This window comes from Lolium perenne, chromosome 7 (assembly GCF_019359855.2).
Source record: "Lolium perenne isolate Kyuss_39 chromosome 7, Kyuss_2.0, whole genome shotgun sequence".
Taxonomy (NCBI): domain Eukaryota; kingdom Viridiplantae; phylum Streptophyta; class Magnoliopsida; order Poales; family Poaceae; genus Lolium; species Lolium perenne.
The window spans coordinates 287,769,533-287,792,275 of NC_067250.2; the positions used below are offsets into that span (position 1 = coordinate 287,769,533).

Genomic DNA, 22,743 nt, shown 5'->3' on the forward strand with positions numbered 1-22,743 from the left:
CGGATCCAACATCGGTCGCCAACGAGAACAATGGGTGGTGGGTGGACCTCTTCGCCCCGCGCCGCAACGAAGAGCAGCACGGCATCGACGGCCTCATCGGGCCGCTCAGGTGGTGGAGAAAAAACATCATCTTATGTCAAAGTAAAAGCTGGATTGGGCTAAATGGGCCGGGCCGGGCTTTGCATTGCGAGAAACCGAGACCAGTTTTCCTGGAAAATAAAAAGGTAATAAGAAATGTGGCACCCAGTCAAAGTGTCTGCCAAACGCAAGCTCAGTAATAGATATGTGTCGCGCCCGCGCCCGTCAATGGCGGCGACGAGACCTGGCCGCCAGGGAGAGGCTGTAGCGTGCAGGAGCCGGAAGCAGCGAGCATGGCGAGCACGCTGTGGGGCGCACTGGGGCAGGCCTCGAACGTGGTGCAGCTGGTGGGCGTGGACGCGCTCGGGCTGGTGTCCATGGTGGTGCAGGCCGCCCTGGCGGCGCGCCGCCACCGGGACGCGTGCGTGCGGCTGGCGCAGCACGTGGAGCTCGTCGGCGGCCTGCTGCAGGAGCTGGAGATGGCAGAGCTGATGCGGCGGGAGGCCACCAGGCGGCCGCTGGAGCAGCTCGGCGGCGCGCTGCGGCGGTGCTACGCGCTCGTCAGCGCGTGCCAGGACTGCGGCTACCTCCGCCGCCTGCTCCTGGGCGGACGGATGGCCGACGAGCTCCACGCAGCGCAGCACGAGATTGACATGTTCATCCGCCTCATCCCCCTCATCGCGCTTGTCGACAACTCTTCTGCAAATAATCGCCATACCAAGGTTAGTAGTACCAAAATTTGGTGCATGCTTATGCGAAGTTCATGCCAAAACTGAAGCCTGTGATAGAAAAAAACCACTTACTTTATGGCGTTTTAATTATAAAATTCGATTGAACTGATCTGCTCAAGTTAGCCTGGGCGTGGTTGCTTCTGAATTTTGGTCCAATTGCAGATAAATTTTTTTTCGAGAATGCCAATTGCAGATAATACACCAAATTGTTTATTGGAATTTTTGCTATCCTTGTTCTGCAGGCTGATGAGGGGGTGCTCAGTGTAGTCACAGATGGTTCAAATCGTAACATCAGGTCAGATAATTTTTCTACCATGTACTAATTTATTACCCAGAGAACTAGTCAAGTAGTGATCGTTTGTTATTTAAAACTGAAGTCTTCTTAACCAAATATAGCAACGTGGAAGGTTAAATGCTTGGTATGCTGACAAAGTGGCAAGTGACTTCTAGATGATTGTTGAGCGTTGGTTGACTAGTGTCTACCACTTGGTTTATATCATGGAAGCAGTTTTGGTTTGGAGCTACCTGTTACACTTGCGACCTATATGTAAACTGTACTACCTTCATTCCTAAATGCAAGCCTTCTTTAAAAGGCTTACATTTTGGACGGAGGAAATGTTTTTAGTGTAGGGATGTACATCAGATCACTGAGCTAATTTGTATGACCTAAAGTATACAATGTTTTATCAAATTTCTTATATCACAGTAAGCTTGGTTTTTTCCTTCTTAATTAAGTTGAATCATTGTGAAGCTCAAGTTATGTAACCATGCCATAAGTTCGTCTGTTATGCGGACTAAAATGTATGATTTTTCCACTTTTTAAGGACTGTTGAAAGCATTGGTGGATGATGTATAGGTATGGTAATGATAAGATTTACGTATATTTAGGTTTCCCGCAACAACTTTGGAGTTCACCAAAATACACGTTCAAGCAGCTACTGAGGTTTGCACTCCTAGGGACCAGCCATTTGTAGGTAAGTAATTGCTTCTATGGATTTCCTAATGCACTCAATCATGGACTCAGATATGGAAACTGATAGATTAAAGTTTCATAATGAATGTTATTTGCTTCAACGATTTTGGTATTTCTTTGTTCTGTACTTATGTCCGAGACTCAATCATGGACTCAGATATGAAAACTGATAGATTAAAGTTTCATAATCAATGTTGTTTGCTTCAACGATTTGGGTATTTCTTTGTTCTGTACTTATGTCTGAGCAGTTGCAACGCCCTACTGTTCATGTTTTTTTGCAAAATAGAGAACACAAAATCTCCATATGAAGGATCTGTATGTAACTTTTTTCATATGTGCATACTTTTCCATGATCAAATATTGTGTCACATAAATGTCACGTGCTCAATTTTTTTAATAACCTTGTCACAGGGCAGGGTGTTCCTGCATTTCATATAGATAGAGCAAAATGGAAAATACAGACTGGTCAATTAGAAGACGGAAGTAAACATATGCCGTTACAGCCTTTGAACTTTTAGTTCTCTAGCAAGAAATTCCCTTTAGCACATATTTATCCATTATGAACCACATGAAAAATGTGATGCCACTGTAGTAACATTGTCAATATGTTGCTGGACGTCATCTTGTATTACAATCTCCATTTGCTTTCATAACATGGTGAGCTTCCACATAGAAGCCCCTAACTAGGAAGTCAATGACCGGTGCAAAAAAACAAACCGTAACATCCTCTCTATAATTTGTAGTCATCTCAATGTTTTTTGGAATTCCATCAGTAACAACTGACAAGGATAGATTATCGATGAGCCAGGAAAAGTGGACCCGCAGGAACAGAAAATCTTCGACATCGAAGAACTCATGGACCTTTGTACCCGTATAGAAGTGGCTTGTACGGGATTCACAAAGTTCAGCTTCTTCCAGATCGTGGATGCTACAAACAATTTCTCAGAAAAGAAAATACTTGGCTGTGGTGGATTTGGTACTGTCTATGAGGTAAATATATGCCAACATAAAAATGAACTAATAAAGTTAATGCATGTCATCCTTGTCTTGCCTGATTTGTTGTGAGAATGTTATTTCAACTCTGTTAGTAACCATTGCAGGGTCAGTTACCCAGCGGACTTATGGTTGCCGTCAAGAGAGCTGATGAGCACGCAGCAATATTTAGTTTCAACAGTGAATTGCAGCTTGCAAAGCTTCAGCATACCAAACTGATTAGGTTACTAGGGTGGTGCATCCATGGGAAAGAAAGGGTTCTAGTCTATGAGTTTATGCACAACAGTGCCCTGGACCGTCACATATATGGTACATTTTCCCTATGATCATAATTATTTTTTGCTCACTAAAGGCCTTTTTGGTTCACATGTATTTTAGAGTGAACATATTAATTCTTTCAGGAATCGAGAAAAAAATCCTGTGAATCGAAGTGTCCCTAAGACAAATGAAAACAAACTGCTTGTACTTATTGAGACAATATCAGAAACCTCTTACTAAGTTATGTACTAATGGACGGTGGTCATGCATACCCTCTCGAAAATGCTTGTCACATGTCCTGTGATGAATGCATTGCCAGCAAGCCCTTATTAACTGAGTGACAGCTTAACCACATATATCCTGTTAGCACCAGTTGCTATTGCCGAACCAATTCATCATATAACTCTCCCACTTTCTTTTGCTCGTCAGGACAGACATCCAATCCATTTAATTCCTAATAAATATGTGCAGGAATTCAGAACGCGGACAGCTAAATTTAAGGTTACAGTAGTTCTAGTTTCAGTTTGGAACTATCGTAGTTTGGTTCAGAGCAGAATATAAGTTGCACTTATTTTTATCTAAGAGATAATAATTATTTGAACATTTTACAGACAGAATTAAAGGGCCATTGCTAGACTGGTCTAAGCGACTCAAGATTATCAAGGGGATAATAGAGGGGCTTGTTTACCTGCACAAAGACTCCATGTTATGGATCGTCCATAGGGACTTGAAACCGAGTAATATACTCTTGGACTATAACATGGACCCGAAGATCTCTGATTTTGGGTCAGTTAGAACACTGAGTTCAGAGGTAGCAGAAGAGCGTACAAGCAGGGTTGTGGGCACTAGGTAGGAGCTGCCTAATGTATAAATCTTTACAGGTTCCATCATCTGTTTTCAGATGTTCGAATATTACAGTTTTGATCTCTTGTGTTTGCACCTTTCAGTGGTTACAAAGCCCCGGAGTATGCATCTCAAGGAATTTACTCACTGAAGACAGATGTGTTCAGCTTCGGCATCTTGGTTCTGGTGATCATTAGTGGAAGAAAGAATACCATACTCGACAAGCGAGGGGATACTCTTGGTGATCTTGTACGAGATGTGAGTGAGTGACAAGGGATTAACTTGTCAATGCCTATGGATTGTAGGCTAGGGTTTAGTTAGAAGTAGAGGGTAAGTAGATCTCGAAGGTTTCAGCCGAAAAGTACTCGACGACTATGAAAACTAGGGTTTGCAGACAATGATTCGATTGATTCTTCGTCCCTCGACTCCCCCTTTATATAGGAGGTGGAGTCGAAGGATTCGTGTTGTACAAGTTTACAGAGTTCGGGACGGTTTCTAACTCATCCCGCCAGATTACAACACTTCCTATTACAACTCTATTTCTTCCTTAAACGCATCTTGGGCTCCCGAATCTTCTTATTCTTCGGGTAGTGGGCCTTCAATAAACCCCGGGTACTATATTCGGCAGGCCCATTTGGGATGCCTATGTCAGTAGCCCCCGAGATTTTGCTTGAATTGTAAAGTCAGGGAAAATCTCCACTGTTTATTTTTACCCGAAAACCTTAATCTTTCTATATTTCTTCTCATAAAATTCTATATTGTACAGGGATATTGGTAATTGGGGCTAGTTCATCTGACGGATCAGGTACTAGTTAACTGCTCTAGTGGCAATCCGCAAAAACCTACTTCAAAATCACGTCCCTGGACATGATCTCGGGATACTGGTGTAAACTTCGACGAGTGCCGCTTAAGGTCTTACCATTCTGTCGAGTCCCGATCAAATTTATCGGGTACCTAACGCGTCCGTTAGGATTTTTCTTCGTATCTGTTGATACGGATAAAAGTAAAAATGTGACGCAGTCTTTGGCGATGCCACGCCCGGCGAGAATGGATTACGGGGTCTTACCTTCGCAAATTTGCGGCATTCGAGAAATTGATCGCAACTTTGGCGTTACGAGAATATATTGTCGAGTGCTTTTCCGGCTGTTGGAATGGCACATTTTATTGAGTCAAATATGACTTATATTGTTCTCCCGATGGGAGTATATGTAGAGTTAATTATAACTCGAAATATACTCTCTTGCTCTTCTATTTTTCCTTTGTTAATTTCATCGGGCACGCGAACAGCGTTCCCGATGGGAGTAGCCCCCGAGGCTACAGCCAAGAACTTGTGCTTGGTTGTAGGCTCAACATTTTATTCCACCTTGTCACTATTTTGTCATTATTTCGCAATATGAACTCTTTCCTCTTCTTCTTCTCTCTCTTTATTTTTATATTTCTCGGGTGCGCGAACAGCTCCGATGGGAGTAGCTCCCCGAGGCTACAGCCAAGAACTTGTGCTTGGTTGTAGGCTCAACATTTTCTATATTGTCATACTCGAAATTTTACTTTTTGTCGGAGTAGCCCCGAGCATTTGGGCAAAAACTTGTATTTGATCAAAGGCTCCCGAAGTATTGAATATTTCATCCTGTCGCCAATCTCTGAATACTTCCTTGTCGACATTCTTCACTTAATCAAATTTACTTCATCCTTGACAAGTAGTCGTGAATTTTACTGTCCTGTGGGTCCATTGCTTCCACCACGTTGACACGTCGTGCAAGTGGGGGACACACGTCCTCCGCTTTTTCTGGCGCACGTACGGTAACGCCTATCTCAGTAAAAATACTTTGTTGCCCTTGTATCTAGAAGATCTATTCTCACCCCACGATTGTTTCATCCACCGGTGCAATTGCTTCACCCGATTCTTATATAAACCCTTCTTCAACCTCCGTTCATCCCCTTGCTTGCGCCGCTCGTCTGTTCCTCTTTGCAAAACTTCTCCTGCGCCCAAATCTCTCCGAGCTTCCGCATTTACGAACATTGCTTTGCCCATTGCCGTTGATGCCACCGCGCACGCGACTCACTCGCCACAGCACTCCCGAATCCAAGATGGCCACCGAAGATCTTGAGTGGGAAAGATCCAAAATCTCCAACCAGGACATCAACACGCTGAAAAGGCTTGGCCTCATGAAGAAGGAGGACGCCATCCGCTTCCCCAGCGAAGAAAGCTACCCCAACCCTCCAATGGAGTATCGGGTTAGTTTTGTTGATCATCTCATCCGTGGCCTCTCTACCCCAATTCATGATTTTCTCCGCGGTCTTCTCTTTGTTTATGGGATTCACTGCACCAACCGACTCCCAATTCCATCCTCCACATTTCTATTTTTATCACCCTTTGCGAATGCTTCCTCGGAGTCCCTCCTAATTGGGCTCTGTGGAAGCGTATTTTCTGCCTCCGCCGCAATGGCTCTCACAACGTCACCTATAACATAGGTGGCGTTGTTATCTGTGTCCGCACTGATGTCGATTACTTCGACGTCAAGTTTCCTGACTCTGTCCAAGGATGGCGCAAGAGATGGCTCTACATTCACGAAGAAAGCGCCAACTCCGTTGAACACAACATAGTTCCTTTCGACGGAAGTGCCAGAATCCAACGCCGCCGCTCCTGGGATGCCGAAGTTTCCGAAGAAGAGAAAAAGGCGACAGAGGCACTCATGTCTCGTATCCATCACCGCAAAACATTCGAGGCAAAGAACTGTCTGCAGTGTTCAAATCATCGCCTACTTCCTTAGGATTAGGGTGCAGCCTCTTCGGGCTCGCAAAAATCCCCTACGGACGTATTACGGTGAAAACGACGCCAATAGAATCTCCGACGATCTTTCTGCAAAGGACTTGGAGAAGTTGATCCGAAGAGTTTCCCGCTTGGCAAAAAAGGATCCTATTCCTTCCGCTTGTCGCGTGGAACCATACAGCTCCGCCAATCCTCTCCCCAAGGTATTTTGCCTTCTCGAGTTTCTATCTTGTTCCGAATTTGCCTGCATCTCATTGTATTTGTGTCACTCTAATTTTTCTTTTGTCGCTGTTTTCTTGCAGAACCATCCTACTATGACTTCCCTTCCTCCTCTTCCCGAGGATGGAGAAGTCGAAGAAGCAGGCATCGTTGCCGAAGATACCCCGAGGTTCTTCTATTCCTGAAAGTGAAGTCGCGGGTTCCCACAAATCTGCGGCTTCCCATGAAAAGGAAGTTGAATGCGAGGCCGATGAATCGACGCAATCCCTTCCTCCTGCAGTTTCCCCAAAGAACAAAAGGAAAAGGCATGATGCCGAGGATTCTGGCACTTCTAAGGCTGAAGAAGCTGGTCCTTCTAATCCGAGGGCAGCTTACGATCCTTATGTTGAATCCCTCATCAGCTCGTAAGTCACCTATCTCGCTATATTTTTGTACTCGAAATATTTATCTTGTCGTGCTTTTTATACTGCTGATTTTTTGATCAATCAGTGATGAGGAGGAAGAAGTACCGATTCGACGTGGCTCCTCGAACAAGCACATCACGTCTTTGTACTTGCCTCGGACACGCTAGTTGAAGGAGAAGAAACGTCGCCTCCTCAACAAGACGTCGTCACCACTACTCCGCCATCAAGCCCCGTGTCCCTTCACCAAAAAGGGCAAGGGTTGAAAAGATTGTTGATTCTGCCCCTCGGTTGGGCAGTTCGTCGACTACTGCTTTTAGATGATGTAAGTGCCGAGCATCTATATTTTCCTTATTTTATTTTTCCACACCTTTTCTCTTTTTCATGCCGATGTTTCTCTTCTTGTGTTCACGCTGAACAGCCTATGATCAAGGATCTTCTCCGCATCGGGTCCCAATTTATTGGGTACCGTGAATATCTTGCTTGAGCCGAAGGTAACGACTTTTATACTTGCTATTTTGCACTGACTTTCTATTCCTGTTGCTCGTCGCTATTTTTTGATCTTTCTTTTCTTTCTTTTTCATATCTCGACAGAAAAACTTTCAGAGGCCAACGAACGTATCGACGCATTTGCTAAAAAACTCGAGCAAAGTGAGGCGGCTCGCAAGAAAGCTGAACTTGCTGCTAGCAAAGCCAGGGCCGAGGTTGATGAAGCCAAGGTGAAAGCTGCTAGTGTCGAGGAACTGCAGAGAAGGCTCAAAGATGCCGAATCTGCCTTAGATGAGCAGAAAACTGCACAAACTGTGCGTGAACAAGAGATCATCAAGCGTACGAAGTCGCAAAGTCGACGTACGCTGAGTAATATCATCAACCCCTTCTATTGTACTTCCTGTTTCTTGGTTTTTGACTAATGGTTCTTTGTTTTGTGTGGCAGCCCAAACAAACCAAGATTTTGATCTGGAGAATCCCGTCAATGACCCTCTCCTTGATGCACTTTCTCTTCTGGAGTTCCATGGGCGCGAAATTCGTGAAGGCGTGGCCAATGCCAGTGCAAGTTTGTCGGCGTTATTCCCCTACTTCTTCCCGAAGAAAGAGGAACCTTCGACTTTCCTTGCCCTTGCCAAGCTTTTCAATTCGTCGGAAGACCTGGGATTGAAGATGCGTCAGGAGAATATGAAGGTTGCTGTCGAGAGTACTGTTGCCCTGGTTGCTGACAGCCAACAGACGCTTAATTGGATGAAGGTTGGCGACACCAGCCAGGTAGAGCAGTCGAGATGGAGGTCGCTGATAAAGGCGGCCAAGCCCAACACGAAGAAGATCTTGGCGTATCTGGGGATCAAGCCAGCTTCGACTCCTAGCTCCTCGAGGCCGGAGGTCTAGTTGCATGCCTCTGTTTTTCTTTCTGTTTCTTTTGCTTCTGTCGCCAAAGTAGTCATTTGGCGACACGTACTTCCTTAGCTCCACTGAAATGCCCTTGTAATTATTCCAAGAGATTAATGAAAACTTCTATCTTTGCTTGTTGTTTGATGTTGTCTTGTTTATTTTTCAGTTGATATTTGATAACTATACTCCATCTTCTGCTCCTTCCAATGTTTCGCCTTCTTCTTCCCGCGCGAGGAGAGCTTTTGGTGATACCGCTCCTGTCGACGATACCTTGTCGCAAGAACTGGATGAACTTCGGCAACAACTTCAGTATGCGAAGAAGCAAACACTTGTGATGATGGAGCAATCTCGTAAGTCATCTGAAGCCGAAAAAATTGCTCTTCAACAAGCTCGCGAGGCCGTGGCTGCTAAGGAAATTGCTGCTTCCGAGGCTGAAAAGGCGACTATTCGAGAAAATTTCATGCTCGAATTAATGAATGAAGCCAGTGCAGATATGTCGGGTATGCCTGTTTCATCCGCTGATATCCTTTATCTGCATACTATTGTTTCTTGAAGGTTTCCACTTCTTTGTTTTGATAGGTGCCTTTACTGATGCTGCTGCCGAGGAAGAGAGGGTGAATGCTAGGACAACCCTTCTTGTTAATCTCTCCCTGGACCATGGTTCTTTGTTTTGGGCTACCCCGGAAAGGACCCGCCAAATTGTCAGATTTCAAGATCGCGCCTCTCAAACTCGCGATTTCCTCGACTTCTGTACCAAGACCTTGTCCATGGTTTACAACTCCATGTTTCCTCGGAACGTCCAACCAAAAACTCTTCCTGAATTGATGGAAAGGTTCAAGGATGCTCGCAGTATCCATGATTTTGTCAAGGCTCAACTAGTAGCTGGCGCCAGATTTGCTCTTATCATGCTCCAAATCTGCCACTCGAAGCTTGACCTTACCCAGGTTGTCGAGAAGGTTCACCAAAAAGTAAAACGGCGGAGAGTTGGTGTTGACAGGATTAACACGAAGGTTACGCCTATAGCCGAAGAAATGATTGAGGACCTACTTCGGATGGATGCCGACTTTTTTGCCGATGGCCATTATGCCGATTTTCTTGGTGCTGCTCCTGAGGAAAACAGGGTTACTCTTGATGACATATTGAATCAAGACTAGTTAGTTTCTTCTTGTAGATATTTCTTCTTTGTAATCCATGACTATATTGTAAAGCAATCATTATATTTCTCTGTTTGTTTAGCCCCCGAGTGTTTCGGTGACTCTTTACTATATTTGTATACTTGCGAGGTTTTGAACCAAGGCATTTATATATTTAAGGTGAATATGAGCCCCCAAGCTTTTTATTGAGCACTATTTTGTATTTTTGTTGACTCACGAGGTATTTGAATACCAAGGCAAGTTTTTCCTTTTGTCGATGAACTATATTGAAATTCGTCGGAGCGAAGACTTTGGTCATGTCGATAAAGAAGAAAAGTTATATTGTCACTATCTTTATTATATTGCAGCACCGCGAGCCCGCCTCATTAAAAACCTTCTCCGGCCCCACTCGGTGCCCCGAAAAAGGAAAAGAGTGCGTCTGAAAACTCGCGGGCGTTTCAGTACATTGAAGCTTTACAAAGACTATATTTTGACTTTAGGCGTAAAAACGCCTAAGTTGCGCCACGTTCCAGGGGTTTGGCTCCTCCACCCCTGTCTTCTTGTCCTTTATTCTGTATGCTCCTCCTCCAATTACTTCCGTGACAATGTAAGGGCCAAGCCATGGTGACTCGAGTTTTTCATGACTTTTTGCGTGAGCCGAAGAACTAGGTCTCCCACCTGAAAAGATCTTGGCCGCAAACGTCGATTGTGGTAATTCTTCAAGTCCTGTTGATATTTGGTTACCGAGATAATACTTCATCTCGAGCTTCATCAAGTGCGTCGACGTCGTCTTCTAGCACTCTTCTCGACGTTTCTTCATCATATTCAGCGACACGTGGAGAGTTGTGCTCTATCTCGATTGGTAGTACTTCTACGCTCCATGAACCAGGAAAAACGGAGTTTCTGCGTTCTTGTGTTTGGTGTTGTTCGGATGCTCCACAACACGCTTGGTAGTTCTTCTGGCCAGGTATGTCGAGCTTTTTCCAGTGGTCCTAACAAGCGCTTCTTGATACCATTGCAGATGATGCCATTGGCTTTCTCGACTTGCCCATTGGTTTGAGGATGTGCAACTGACGCAAAGTTCAGCTTAATACCCACCTCTTCGCAATAATCTTTGAATTCATGGGATGTGAAGTTGCTGCCGTTGTCTGTGACGATGCTATGGGGCACTCCAAATCTGAAGACGAGGCCTTTTACAAATTTTACTGCGGATGCTCCATCTGGTGAATTTATCGGCTTCGCTTCTATCCACTTTGTAAACTTATCGTGACTACTAGCATGTACTCCTTTCCTCCTGGCCAGGATTTGTGTAACTTACCCACCATATCAAGTCCCCATTGAGCAAAGGGCCATGACAATGGTATTGGTGCTAGCTCTACTTTGGAGAGTGGGGTTTTGCAGCAAACCTTTGACACGCGTCGCAAGTTCTTACTATGTCCTTGGCGTCCTCGATTGCTGTCAACCAGTAGAATCCTGCCCGAAAAACCTTGGCTGCAATAGCTCGACTACTTGCGTGGTGGCCACATATTCCTTCGTGTACATCCTTCAGAATTATTCTTCCTTCTTCGGGTGTGACGCACCTTTGCAAGACGCCCGAAATACTTCGCTTATACAATTCTCCCTTGACCACCGTGAAAGCTTTGGAGCGTCGAATTACTCGCCTTGCTTCAACTGGATCGTCAGGTATTTCTTTCCGAAGGATATATGATATGTACGGCTGCATCCACGGTATCTGTATCATCATGACCAAGTCCTGATCTTCTTCGTCCTCTTGCTTTTCTTTGGCAGCCCCCGAGGGTTTCTTCTCCTTCTTTTTTGACTTTGTTGGCTTAGTGGATCTCTCTGTTATCTCTTCCCAGAATACACACGCGGACCTGGAAGGCACCTTGTGACCCGATGTTTGCAAGAACGTCGGCTTCGTCGTTGCTCAACCTGCTAATATGATTTACTTCGCATCCATCGAATAACTTCTCAAGCTCGTTGTACACCTCCTTGTATGCCATCATGCTATCATTGATTGCATCACATTGGTTCATAACTTGCTGAGCCACCAACTGTGAGTCGCCAAAGATTTTTAATCGAGTTGCTCCGCAGGCTTTTGCCATCTTCATCCCGTGTATGAGAGCCTCATATTCTGCTTCATTGTTAGATGCGTTAAGGAACGTCATCCGGAGGATGTACTTCAATTTGTCGCCTTCAGGTGATATGAGTACTACTCCTGCGCCGACTCCTTCTAGTCTCTTGGACCCATCAAAGTTCATGGTCCAAGTTCTCGATAAATCTGGAGGTCCTGTATTTTGCAACTCCATCCATTCTGCGATGAAGTCCTGGCAGTATTTGCGACTTTATTGCTTTTCTTTTTCATACGTGATGTCCCGAGGGGAAAGTTCTATTCCCCAAAGGGAGACACGACCCGTAGCTTTCACGGGTTATTCAAGATATTTGATAAGGGAGCTTCATTGACCACTATGATCGGGTGTGCCGAAAAATAGTGGCGCAATTTCGTCTTTGTCGTGAACACTCCATATGCTAGTTTTTGGTGCGAGGGTACCTTTGTTTTGAAGGTGACAAGACTTCGCTCACGAAGTATCTGGCCGCTGCACTCCATGGATTTTCCCTTCTTCTTCTCTTTCGACAACTAATACCGTGCTAACCACTTGGGGCGTGGCTGCAATATATAGCAGGAGAGGTTCCTTTTCCTTTGGAGCCACCAGGATTGGTGGTGTCGAGATTTTTCGCTTCAGATCCTCGAAAGCTACGTCGGCCTCTTCGTTCCACCGGAATTTATCTCCTTGTTTTATCGGCGCATAAAATGGTAACGCTTTTTCTCCTAACCTGGCGACGAACCTGCTCAAAGCTGCGACTCGCCCAGTTAGCTGCTGTATTTCTTTCAACTTTGTTGGCTTTCTCATTGTTACTATGGCTTGTATTTTGTCGGGATTTGCTTCAATCCCTCTTGCGAAACTAGAAACCCCGAAGTTCTCTATTTGGGACGCCTTGAAAGAACACTTCGTCGGGTTCGGTTTGAGGCAGAATTTGTCGAGGTTGTCAAAAGTTTCTTTGAGATCCTCGATCAACGTTGTCCCCTTTTTTGATGTTATGACGACATCATCGATGTATACTTGTACGTTTTCCCGATCTGTGTTGCTAAGCACTTCGCATCATCCTCGATATGTTGCTCCCGCATTTTTTAGACCAAAGGGCATTGTCTTGTAGCAAAACACGCCGTAAGGTGTAATAAACGCTGTCTTGGCTTCATCATCTTCTTTTAATCTGATCTGGTTATAACCGTAGTATGCATCCAAGAAGGAAAGACGTTCGCAACCTGCCGTGGAGTCGATAATTTGATCGATCCTTGGGAGGGGAAAGTGATCCTTAGGACAATGTTTATTGAGACATGTAAAGTCGACGCACATGCGAAGGACTGTCGTGTTTTTCTTCGGCACCATCAACTGGGTTAGCTACCCATGTGGCTTCTGTAGATATTTCTACGATAAAACCAGCTTCTTCGAGTCGATTTATTTACGAAAGCATGGCTTTGCGGTTTGGTTCAAAAACGCCGCAAAGGTTGTCTGATTGGTTTCATTTGTTGGATCCAAATTTAGGTGGTGCTCGGCAAGTTCCACAGGTACTCCTGGCATGTCAGCTGGACACCATGCAAAGATTTTCCAGTTCTCACGGAGGAACTTGACGAGCGCGCTTTCCTATGCGATATCCATATCGTTTGCGATAGATGTCGTCTTTTTGGATCTGTCGGGTGAATCTGCACCTCCTTAGAATTTTTCTCTGTGTTGAAAGTTGATTCTTTATTTGGCCTTCCAGCGTACGCGTATCGTCGTAATCAGTCATGCTTTTTGACGCCAAGTACTCGGCTTGCATCCCGAAAGTTTACGCCAACCTGTGAAAATCCTTGTCGCACTTATCGGCTAAGGCAAAGCTTCCCTTGACTGTGATTGGTCCTCTTGGTCCGGGCAACCTCCACAACAGGTATGTATAGTGTGGTACTTGCCATAAATCTAGCATATGCTGGTCGTCCCAACAGAGCGTGGTATTGTGATGGAAAATCCACGACTTCAAATTCGAGCTTCTCGATTCTATAATTTTCTCGGGTCCCAAATTGAACATCGAGATTGATTTTTCCCAATGGATAACTTGGTTTCTACGGTGTGATGCCGTGGAACCTTGTGTCTGTTGGTTTCAAGTTTGCTAAGGATATGTTCATCTTCCTCAATGTATCTGCATACATGAGGTTCAAGGCTCTTTGCCGCCGTCTATGAACACTCGAGAGACATCAAATCCTGCGATAAGCTTTGGCGGAATAAGTCTGATGGCCCTGGTCGAGGAACTTGCTGCGGATGATCTGCTATTGTGAAGCCGATATCTTGTCCTGACCAATTAAGGTACTCAAGCTGTTGGTGGAGGCATTTTCTCTGCCATAAACACCTGTCGTGAGATTACTTTTTGAGCTCTATTGGACGGCCTTCCCTTACGAATCATCAACACTTTGCTCCGTTGGAGTTAGGATCAACATAGGGTGGTGGTGCAGGTGCTGCCGCTATTCTTAGCTGGTGTCGATTGTCCTCTGTAATCGCGGGAGGAGGCGTTAGATGAATCTCGCTCCTAGGAACCCGAGGGTATCTCAGAGCTGCTCGAGCGAGAGCATATTCTGCGAATCTGAACATTGCTGAAAATTTCGACAGTCTTCTGCAGGTGCCCACTGTCTTTTCCCGTTCTTTGTCGAGGAAGAAGTGCATCTGGCACGGTCCGTTCAGCATTTCCTCGGGGGACACGAAAGGTCTTGGAAACCTCGGCCCACTATTTTGCCTGTTGCGTGAATCATCCCTATTATCACCTCGCTGTTCACTGCTTCTCTGGTAATCATCTCTGTTGCCTCCTGTATTTGTCCGAAAACCTGCCGAAATTTGTTACGGGCGTCGTAGTTACGAGTACGTCCGAGGAAATCTTCGCCTCGGTTGATAGTTTCGACCACGGTCCTCCTCTGGCGACCTGTGTCGTTTGTTGTGGACAGCGTCTTCTCCATCTGCCCATTTATTTGCTATTTCCATCAACGCGGATACTGTCCTTGGATTGGTCCTTCCCAAGTCCTCGACAAAGTCTCCACGCCTGACTCCTGCGACAAACGCATCTATTGCTCTCTCGTCAGATATGTTTTCTGCCGAGTTTTTGATGATATTCCACCTCTGGATGTACTTTCTCATTGGCTCATCGGCTTTTGTCGACACGCTCTCAACTCCTCTAACGATGCGGGTTTTTTGCACGTGGATCTGAAGTTCTTGACGAACACGTCCTCGAAACTTTCCCAGTGTCGATGGATCCTGGAGCGAGTTTCTTTATCCATGATCGTGCGGCACCACTCAGGTGCACCTGGATGCTTTGCATGGCTGTTGCCCTAGTTCCTCCTGTCAGCTTCACCGTCTCCAGATAGTCGACTAGCCAATCCTCTGGATCTTGAAGGCCGTCGAATTTCTTGAAATTATCGGGTAACTTGAATCCTGAGGGGACTCGCGTTTTTCGGACTCTCCTCGTGAAGCATGGTAAGCCGCACATATCTTCGTCGTTAAGTTCTGGGGATTGCCGATGATCCCTTCTGCTTTGCCGCGCTCTGTCGACTCTTGCTTGTGCTCTTGTGTCTCTTGCTCCACTTGGCCCTTCGAGTCTTTGCCGGCTGCTGCTGCTGCAGGTCGCGGACTATTTTGCCTTGCCACTCCTTCGGGAGGCGTTGATATAAACGCTGTCCCCATAGCTCCAACTCCTGCTACCGCCATATTGTACAGTGTTTCCCTTGGGTCACCCGGAGGTGGTTTAGATGCAAGGATAAAAGCATGTGTCGCCATATACCCAGCCTCTGGTGTCTTAGGGATGATGTTTCCTCTTGTATCTATCGACATAAAGGACATGTCGAGGTTTTGAACCAAGTGTTCTCTTTCTGCCTCGGGTATGTGTTGCAGCCTTGATCTTGCTCTGTTCCGCGCCTCCCGATGGCTATCACCCGTAGTTCTAGATTGTCGACTTAGATCTGCCCTTCTCCTGCTGGATGCAGAAGCTGCCTCCTTTCTCCTGTTCAACTCAGCTGTCTGTTTTTCCAATTCCCTGGCAGCTCGTGCGAGCCTATATTGATATGCTTGCAATTCTTCTGGTGTGGCTGTGGTAGCCATTGGTTCTGTGCCGTTCATAGCTCTCGCAGCTCTGTCCCACGCTGCTTGTGAAAGTTGAACTCTATCTCGCGGCTCTGGCCCGACGTATTTGTTGCCCAAGCCTTGTCGCAGATTGGAGGGATCGACGTATGGATTTCCCAAGCGTCGAAAGCCTCGGATGTCTCCTCTTGACCTTCAATGGCGTAAATACTGATGATACCTTGTACTCAGATCTATGTTGGGTTTGGTGACATCATCGTTGAGATTGATGAAGACCTTGCCCTTGTGAGAGATTTGTCGATGAAGTCATGATCGTCGACATCGCTTGAGCCATCGCTTATATACGAGTCCGCGAGATGACTCAAACGATATGTCGTTGAAGATCTTGGCGAGTTTCTCTCTTGCTCTATCTTGCGACGTAGCGTGTCGCCGAGGTTTCTTCTTCTCCTGACTCGTTTGACGATGCATAGCTTGAAAAATCGGAATCGGCCACTGATGATCCCGACGAAATCGGAATTTCGACACGATACGATCCTTCCTTCTCGACGCGAAAGTGGAACCTTCCGAACGTCATCTCCATGGGCTCCGCCAGATACGCATATGCATCCCACAGACGGCGCCAATTGACAAGGGATTAACTTGTCAATGCCTATGGATTGTAGGCTAGGGTTTAGTTAGAAGTAGAGGGTAAGTAGATCTCGAAGGTTTCAGCCGAAAAGTACTCGACGACTATGAAAACTAGGGTTTGCAGACAATGATTCGATTGATTCTTCGTCCCTCGACTCCCCCTTTATATAGGAGGTGGAGTCGAAGGATTCGTGTTGTACAAGTTTACAGAGTTCGGGACGGTTTCTAACTCATCCCGCCAGATTACAACACTTCCTATTACAACTCTATTTCTTCCTTAAACGCATCTTGGGCTCCCGAATCTTCTTATTCTTCGGGTAGTGGGCCTTCAATAAACCCCGGGTACTATATTCGGCAGGCCCATTTGGGATGCCTATGTCAGTGAGCATAGCAACATGTCTTCAATGATCACCATCTTTTGTACTTAGGCCATATGTATAACTCAAGCTACTTACAGTTCTTTAACGTCAAATGTATTGAAAAATATTTCAGGCCTGGAATATGTGGAAGGACCAAAGGCTACATGAGCTTGTGGATCCAGCGTTAGGGAACAGGTATGACATCGCTGAGATAATGCGATGCACTCAGGTGGCGCTGCTTTGTGCTCAGGAAGATCCAGCAGATCGGCCCACCATAACAGATGTTGCTGCAATGCTGAACCCTGAAAGCATGAACTTACCGATGGAGCCTAAGCAGCCTACAGCGCTGAGTACAGGGAGCGCTGGTGAAGACGCTGCTGTATCGACATATATGGGCCAAACAAGTAGGACAATAGACATAACCATAATGAGTTCGTCTCCCATGACGACTAGAGTTCGAATCATTCTAGACCCGGAGGTTTGATATGATGAAGAACATATTATATAATTAAAACGTGAGTAAGGATTATGGGCTTTTTACAGCTCAGATAGTTTACAGGATTCGAGATATTAAGATCAGTTTTGTGAGAGAAAATAAACATGTTGTGGTACTAGACTGATTTTCTGTCAACCACATCAAAATATAAATGTAAAATGTTTCACCTTTAGTCATTGCAATCTTAGTCAGTTTAGCAAAGTTAAACATTTTTATAATCTCTACATGAAAAGGCCATTCTCCATGTCCCTATAAAGGGTGGTTTGATCTGAAAACAGTATTTGCAGTCCTGCACTATGCACTACTACTATATAATCTCTGCATACTATTGTTCCTATTTCTACGGCATCCGATATACTTAGCCAGCATTCAACTTGACAAGCAGAAATCACCGAAATCGGAAGTAAGATATTCAACTTTCGAAATAAGATCTGTTCTGGATTGCAAATTTCCGGATGCTACATACTGATTAAGATATTCAACTTTCAGCTGAAGGTAAGAAAGTTAACAAAATATAACTAACTATTACAGTGGATAAGGTTCCAGTGAGAAATTTATGCAAGGGCCAGCTAATAAACCAGCGGTTTATCCTCTAAAAGTGGGATGATGGCAACTCCCCTTTATCTATCCGTTCAAAAAAAAAAAATCTCCTCTACTGTCAGTGCTAAAATTGCATGCAGAGACACTATGGCGCTATAGGTGGCCTCTTGCTGTAGATTGCCTCTGAGAAGGTGTCACATAGCTGGCCCGCTAGGCTTGCGGGGTCGTCAGTGAAAGTGTCCACAAACACGCTAACTATCTTCTTTTCTCGGTGAGTCGCCCGTAGGCTTAGCCATGTCAAGAACTTCACTCTGAAGTTGGCATCCACGTGACCGTCACATTCCAGCTGCCTGATCATCTTGACACACGACACATAAGCATTTTCATCGGTTTGCTCGATGGCATCGGGGGTGCTCCCTGAGGGGTTACTGCCTGATGGACTCCATGGTTCTGTTGCAGGTTTCAGAGGGCCAGGTTGAGGAACATGGTCATCATTGCTAGATCTAGAACCTGTTCCAATAATCCCATCGCCCAATTCGATACCATTCCCTGTTCTGGGAGCCAGTGAAGCAGCTGCTTTCTCCAATAAAATCCCCTGCTTGTGAGGCACCAAGTTTGAGGACTTAGCAAGAGACGTTACTTGAGCAGATGTGTTAGGTTCTGAAGGTCCATCCTTGTGCCCACCATCCTCGATTCTCCCTGGTGTGCTTTTGCATGACAAACACCCTGGGTCTGTTTCAGTCTTCGAACTGTCATCTTGAGGAACATGATCACCAGATTTTGCTTCAAAGCTCATTCCAGAAACCCGCTTGCAATTTTTACTCTCTTTCCGGATGACGTGTAGGAATGAGCCCTTGTATTCAGGTGGAGCAACCAACTTGATTCCAGTGTGTGCAACTGATGCAATGTTTGAACCAATCTTTCCCACGTTTTTCTTCAAAGCTCTCTGACTACACGCCATTAGCTCTCTGGGCCTCATTAGTGAAACTGCTTGAGCAGCTGAACCAGGTTCTTCTTTTTTGTCATCCAAAGCTGATGCCTGTACCCTAGGAGTTTCATCCGGCTCATCAACTTTGGTTACCCCAGCAACATGTAATTTTCGATCTTGAGAGTAACTAGTGGTTTCATTGCAGTAATGAGGCGCCTTTACTGAGTAAAGGATATCAAGACTTTTATAACGTCCAATATCACTTTCTGACAAATCATTGAGATCAGCATGATCAGTACTGACTTCTTCCAATTCCACACCTTCTGAAGAAGCATTGAACAGAACACTACTTTTTGCCTTCACGCTTTTGTTGTTTGGATCTTTTCCAACATCCACTGGCAGTGAATCTTTTGCATCTAGCCCCTTAGGACAGCCAATGGTATTTGTCCTGACTTCCCACGATCCAATCTCCTTTGAGCCGGTGAATGCAGCAACCTTGATGACATAAGATGTACATGGAGCAAGTCCTCTGACCACTAACATTCTCGATGTCATCGGTATTATGCCTGTTAGGTTTGAAGGATAATCTTCTTCACTAGCCTTTCGGTGCCACAAGTTAAAGCCAGTTAAACCTTGAGAGAGCATGGAGCATGCATCCAAGTGAAAAACTACAGTAACAGATTCATGGGATATATCCTCAAGCTTTACGAAGTCTGATGGTACCATACGAGAACCTGAATTACAAATTATGCATAAGCATTCATAGCGTGCACGGTGATAAAAAATGGAAAAAGTGGACTCACCCTGAATTTGCGAATCAGCAGTTAATGCGCCATTTAACATGGATTCCAGAGTCTCTATGGCACGGGTACAAAGCTTCTGAACTGCAGCACCTACAGGAAGACGGTCAACAATTCCCCAACCCTTACCTGGAAGGCCAGTAATCGGACCAAGCTCACCCTCCAGCATCTTCATTGCTGTATCCACAACCTCATGGAGGACCAAGTACTTCTTAGTGGAAATGAGGATCTTATGACCAAGTAATATCCGATGGCACAAGACATCCAACCGCCGAGCATCTTTTGCTATCAACAGTTGTCTCTTCCAGCACCTGAGAAAATGATTATATGGTCATCCTTACTAACTAAACTTTGACTAACCAAACTGGGGAAATCAGGGTCACAAACCAGTCTGACCTCAGCTCTCATGTGCATGTAGATCACACAAGGTGAAAACAGAAACCACGCTGAGAGAAAATGAGGACACTGTGGGCAGCACTGTAAGAATTTGATCCAACTCTTTTATTTCTCTTAGCTACCATAAAAATGAAAAGCAGTAATCGTATAGTAGCAGAAACAGAAACTAGTTATCTTAGCAACTGGATGGAATCTAGACAGCTCAGATCAACAACTAAAGAGACATTACTGTGACATGTACCACCTCCACACAGCATACATGTTACACTAGTTCTTTACATGGAAATTTCGGTCTACGAGAAAAATCACACAAAAATAAAATTCAGCTAGAGGCTAAAAGCTGAACCATTCCAAATCAGTGAATCATGGTGGAGATTTGCAAGAATAACACTGATGCGATAAGGTGGCTAACAAGTACATGAACAGATATGTGTTTTGACATTAGAATGCATAATACCGTAACTGAGAAATGTTTCAGAAAATACCCAAGCAAATCATTTTGTTTCCCACAGTGGGTGCAGTAATAACAACCATCAAGTTTCTTTGACTGTCCATTCTGCAGAATGCCAGATCTTTCATCCTTGAATGCACATTCTAGGTGGCATGACAAACCACACGACTCTTCCTGCAAGGGTTGGTCTGAATTGCAGAACAGCCAGAGGCTAGGATCTTTGCTTTCATCGTACTTCAAACAAATACAGCATGAGCAACGTTTGCAAAATTTATCTTCTGGAACAAGATTAGCCCTACAAGCTGAATTTTCACAAAGGTGTGCATTGTTTGTTGGTGCAATTATACCATCTGTAACTGGAGTGCTTGCAATAACTGGAAGTGCTGGAACATCACATTTTTTCCGTCTTTTGTAAGGCAACTGGATGTCACTTGAGTTCAGCTCAGGGCCTAATCTCTTCATATATTTCCCATGGCTACATTTCCCACGGGCACATGACTTCCCATTAACAGCATTGAATAGATAATGTAGTATATCCTGTTTTGATGTCCCTTGATATTTTCTGTCTTTACAGAATTCAGAACAGAAAATCTGCATAATATCACGGCGTCTCCATTCTTGCAGCAGTTCAAGTGCCCTATCTGGAGACTTTGACAATTCACTGAGAAGTTCTCTCTTTGCATCGATATTCAGCAAACGACATTTAGCCGGGTCAGCAAGAAATCCTGGAGAACCAGAAAGGTAAAATCACTGCTCACGAAAAAATCAGAACATTCTCAAAGTTAGTAGTAGAGCAGTAACCAACATTGCGTCCTCCAATGAATGGTGCACAACAGAAACATTGCGAGCATAGCAGGTCTCTTCCACATAATATATAATCACCCGAAATTAAGGTACACTGGATACATGTAAAAGGGATCTAGAAAGAATTTCTCACACTAACTCATAAACTCAACAATCAGTACCACTCCTCACTGCTTTTAATAAATAATATGGCATTGCTCTAAACAAAGATGCTAGAAAGTGAAAAAAACAGAAATGACTTATTCATCCATCCTGTGCATTGATATTCTATCATGGGTTTCATCAAATGCCCAGACATCTACAAATATGTAAATGTGCGCTACTCATAAGTTATAACTAATGAGATCCTCTCCCTGGCAATCAATATTTGAGTATTTTTTTACCCTTAATGAGAAGAAAATTAAGGGTGGGCATTTCATTCGCGACACGAAGCAGAGTAAAAGGCACAACGCCATGTACCAAAAGAAAAGGTAAAGAAACACAATGCAGCAATGGTAAACGGACATATACGGACCTAAAAAAAATTAAAACTTTGGGGGAAAAAAAGCAACATTTCTGGTTTCTTGCTCCTCTTTGGGGAAACACAATGCGGCAATGCGTGTAAGATAAACGCGATTTCGCTGCCCCTAACTGAAGGCCTAAATCGCAACCAGACCAGCTAGGGCCTGAATTCCCCACCAAAAGAATAGCACGCCAAAACAAGACCAATGCCGAATGCGCCGGGAATCGGCTGCCCGACTCGCCGATCGGCGGATCCAAACCTATGGAAGCATCTCCGTACGCAAAGCCTGCCCAGAAAAAACGTTCCCAAAAAAAAAACGCAGGAATGTACGGGGGGTGGGGGGTGGGAGACGGGGATGGGTGCGGACCAGAGTACGGGGATGAGGTGTCCATGGCGTGGAACTGCGGATCGAAGAGGAAGAGGGAGGGAGGCCGCGGAGGATCCTCTCGCTCAGCTTGGCGGGTCTGCCTCCTCGTCTCCGTCTCCGTCCCCGTCTCCGGCCTCACTTCCGCTCAAAACAGAAACCCCAGGCCACAAACCCCATGTCCGTGGGTGTGGGCGCTGGGTTTACTTTCGCAGACTCCAAGTCCAAACCAAGGTTGTGCTTTTCCTGTAAAAATAAAAAAAAATGTACTATTAAAATATCCAATTTGCCAAAACACCCTTGATATTCTTAGATAATCACAGCCAGTCTTCAGAAAAATAATCATATTCAAAGTTCCTCTTAGGATTTAGAATGAGTTTTGAGAAACTTTTTTTTTCCGTAGAACACATAATTACAAAAGCATGCGCGATTCACATAACCCTTACAGCGGATAGAGTTGCGAAGCTTCCAAAATAGACCAAGTCACCACAGACGTCTGACTATCGATATTTATGGAAAGTCGTCTCAAACTAAAATAG

General features: G+C 44.9%; 2 protein-coding genes and 1 long non-coding RNA gene across 3 annotated transcripts; 2 read left to right on the forward strand and 1 right to left on the reverse strand.

The window, feature by feature from the left end:
- Positions 1-264: 264 nt before the first annotated feature.
- LOC127312337 (cysteine-rich receptor-like protein kinase 34) lies at positions 265-17,591 on the forward strand. The gene is made up of 8 exons (XM_051342875.1): positions 265-800; positions 1,052-1,104; positions 1,698-1,783; positions 2,591-2,772; positions 2,883-3,084; positions 3,645-3,882; positions 3,981-4,134; positions 17,057-17,591. Exons 1-8 carry the CDS (start codon positions 372-374, stop codon positions 17,405-17,407), a joined length of 1,695 nt encoding a protein of 564 aa, XP_051198835.1. The 5' UTR covers positions 265-371; the 3' UTR covers positions 17,408-17,591.
- LOC139833201 (uncharacterized) lies at positions 8,099-9,969 on the forward strand. Its single transcript, XR_011748531.1, has 3 exons — positions 8,099-8,124; positions 8,201-9,149; positions 9,229-9,969. It is a non-coding gene; the product is annotated as an uncharacterized lncRNA (long non-coding RNA).
- A 216-nt stretch (positions 17,592-17,807) lies between the features above and the next one.
- On the reverse strand, positions 17,808-22,403 carry LOC127312334 (VIN3-like protein 2). The gene is made up of 4 exons (XM_051342871.1): positions 22,208-22,403; positions 20,569-21,259; positions 19,691-19,998; positions 17,808-19,621 (listed from the first exon to the last, which is right to left on the reverse strand). Exons 1-4 carry the CDS (start codon positions 22,230-22,232, stop codon positions 18,105-18,107), a joined length of 2,541 nt encoding a protein of 846 aa, XP_051198831.1. The 5' UTR covers positions 22,233-22,403; the 3' UTR covers positions 17,808-18,104.
- Positions 22,404-22,743: the final 340 nt, after the last annotated feature.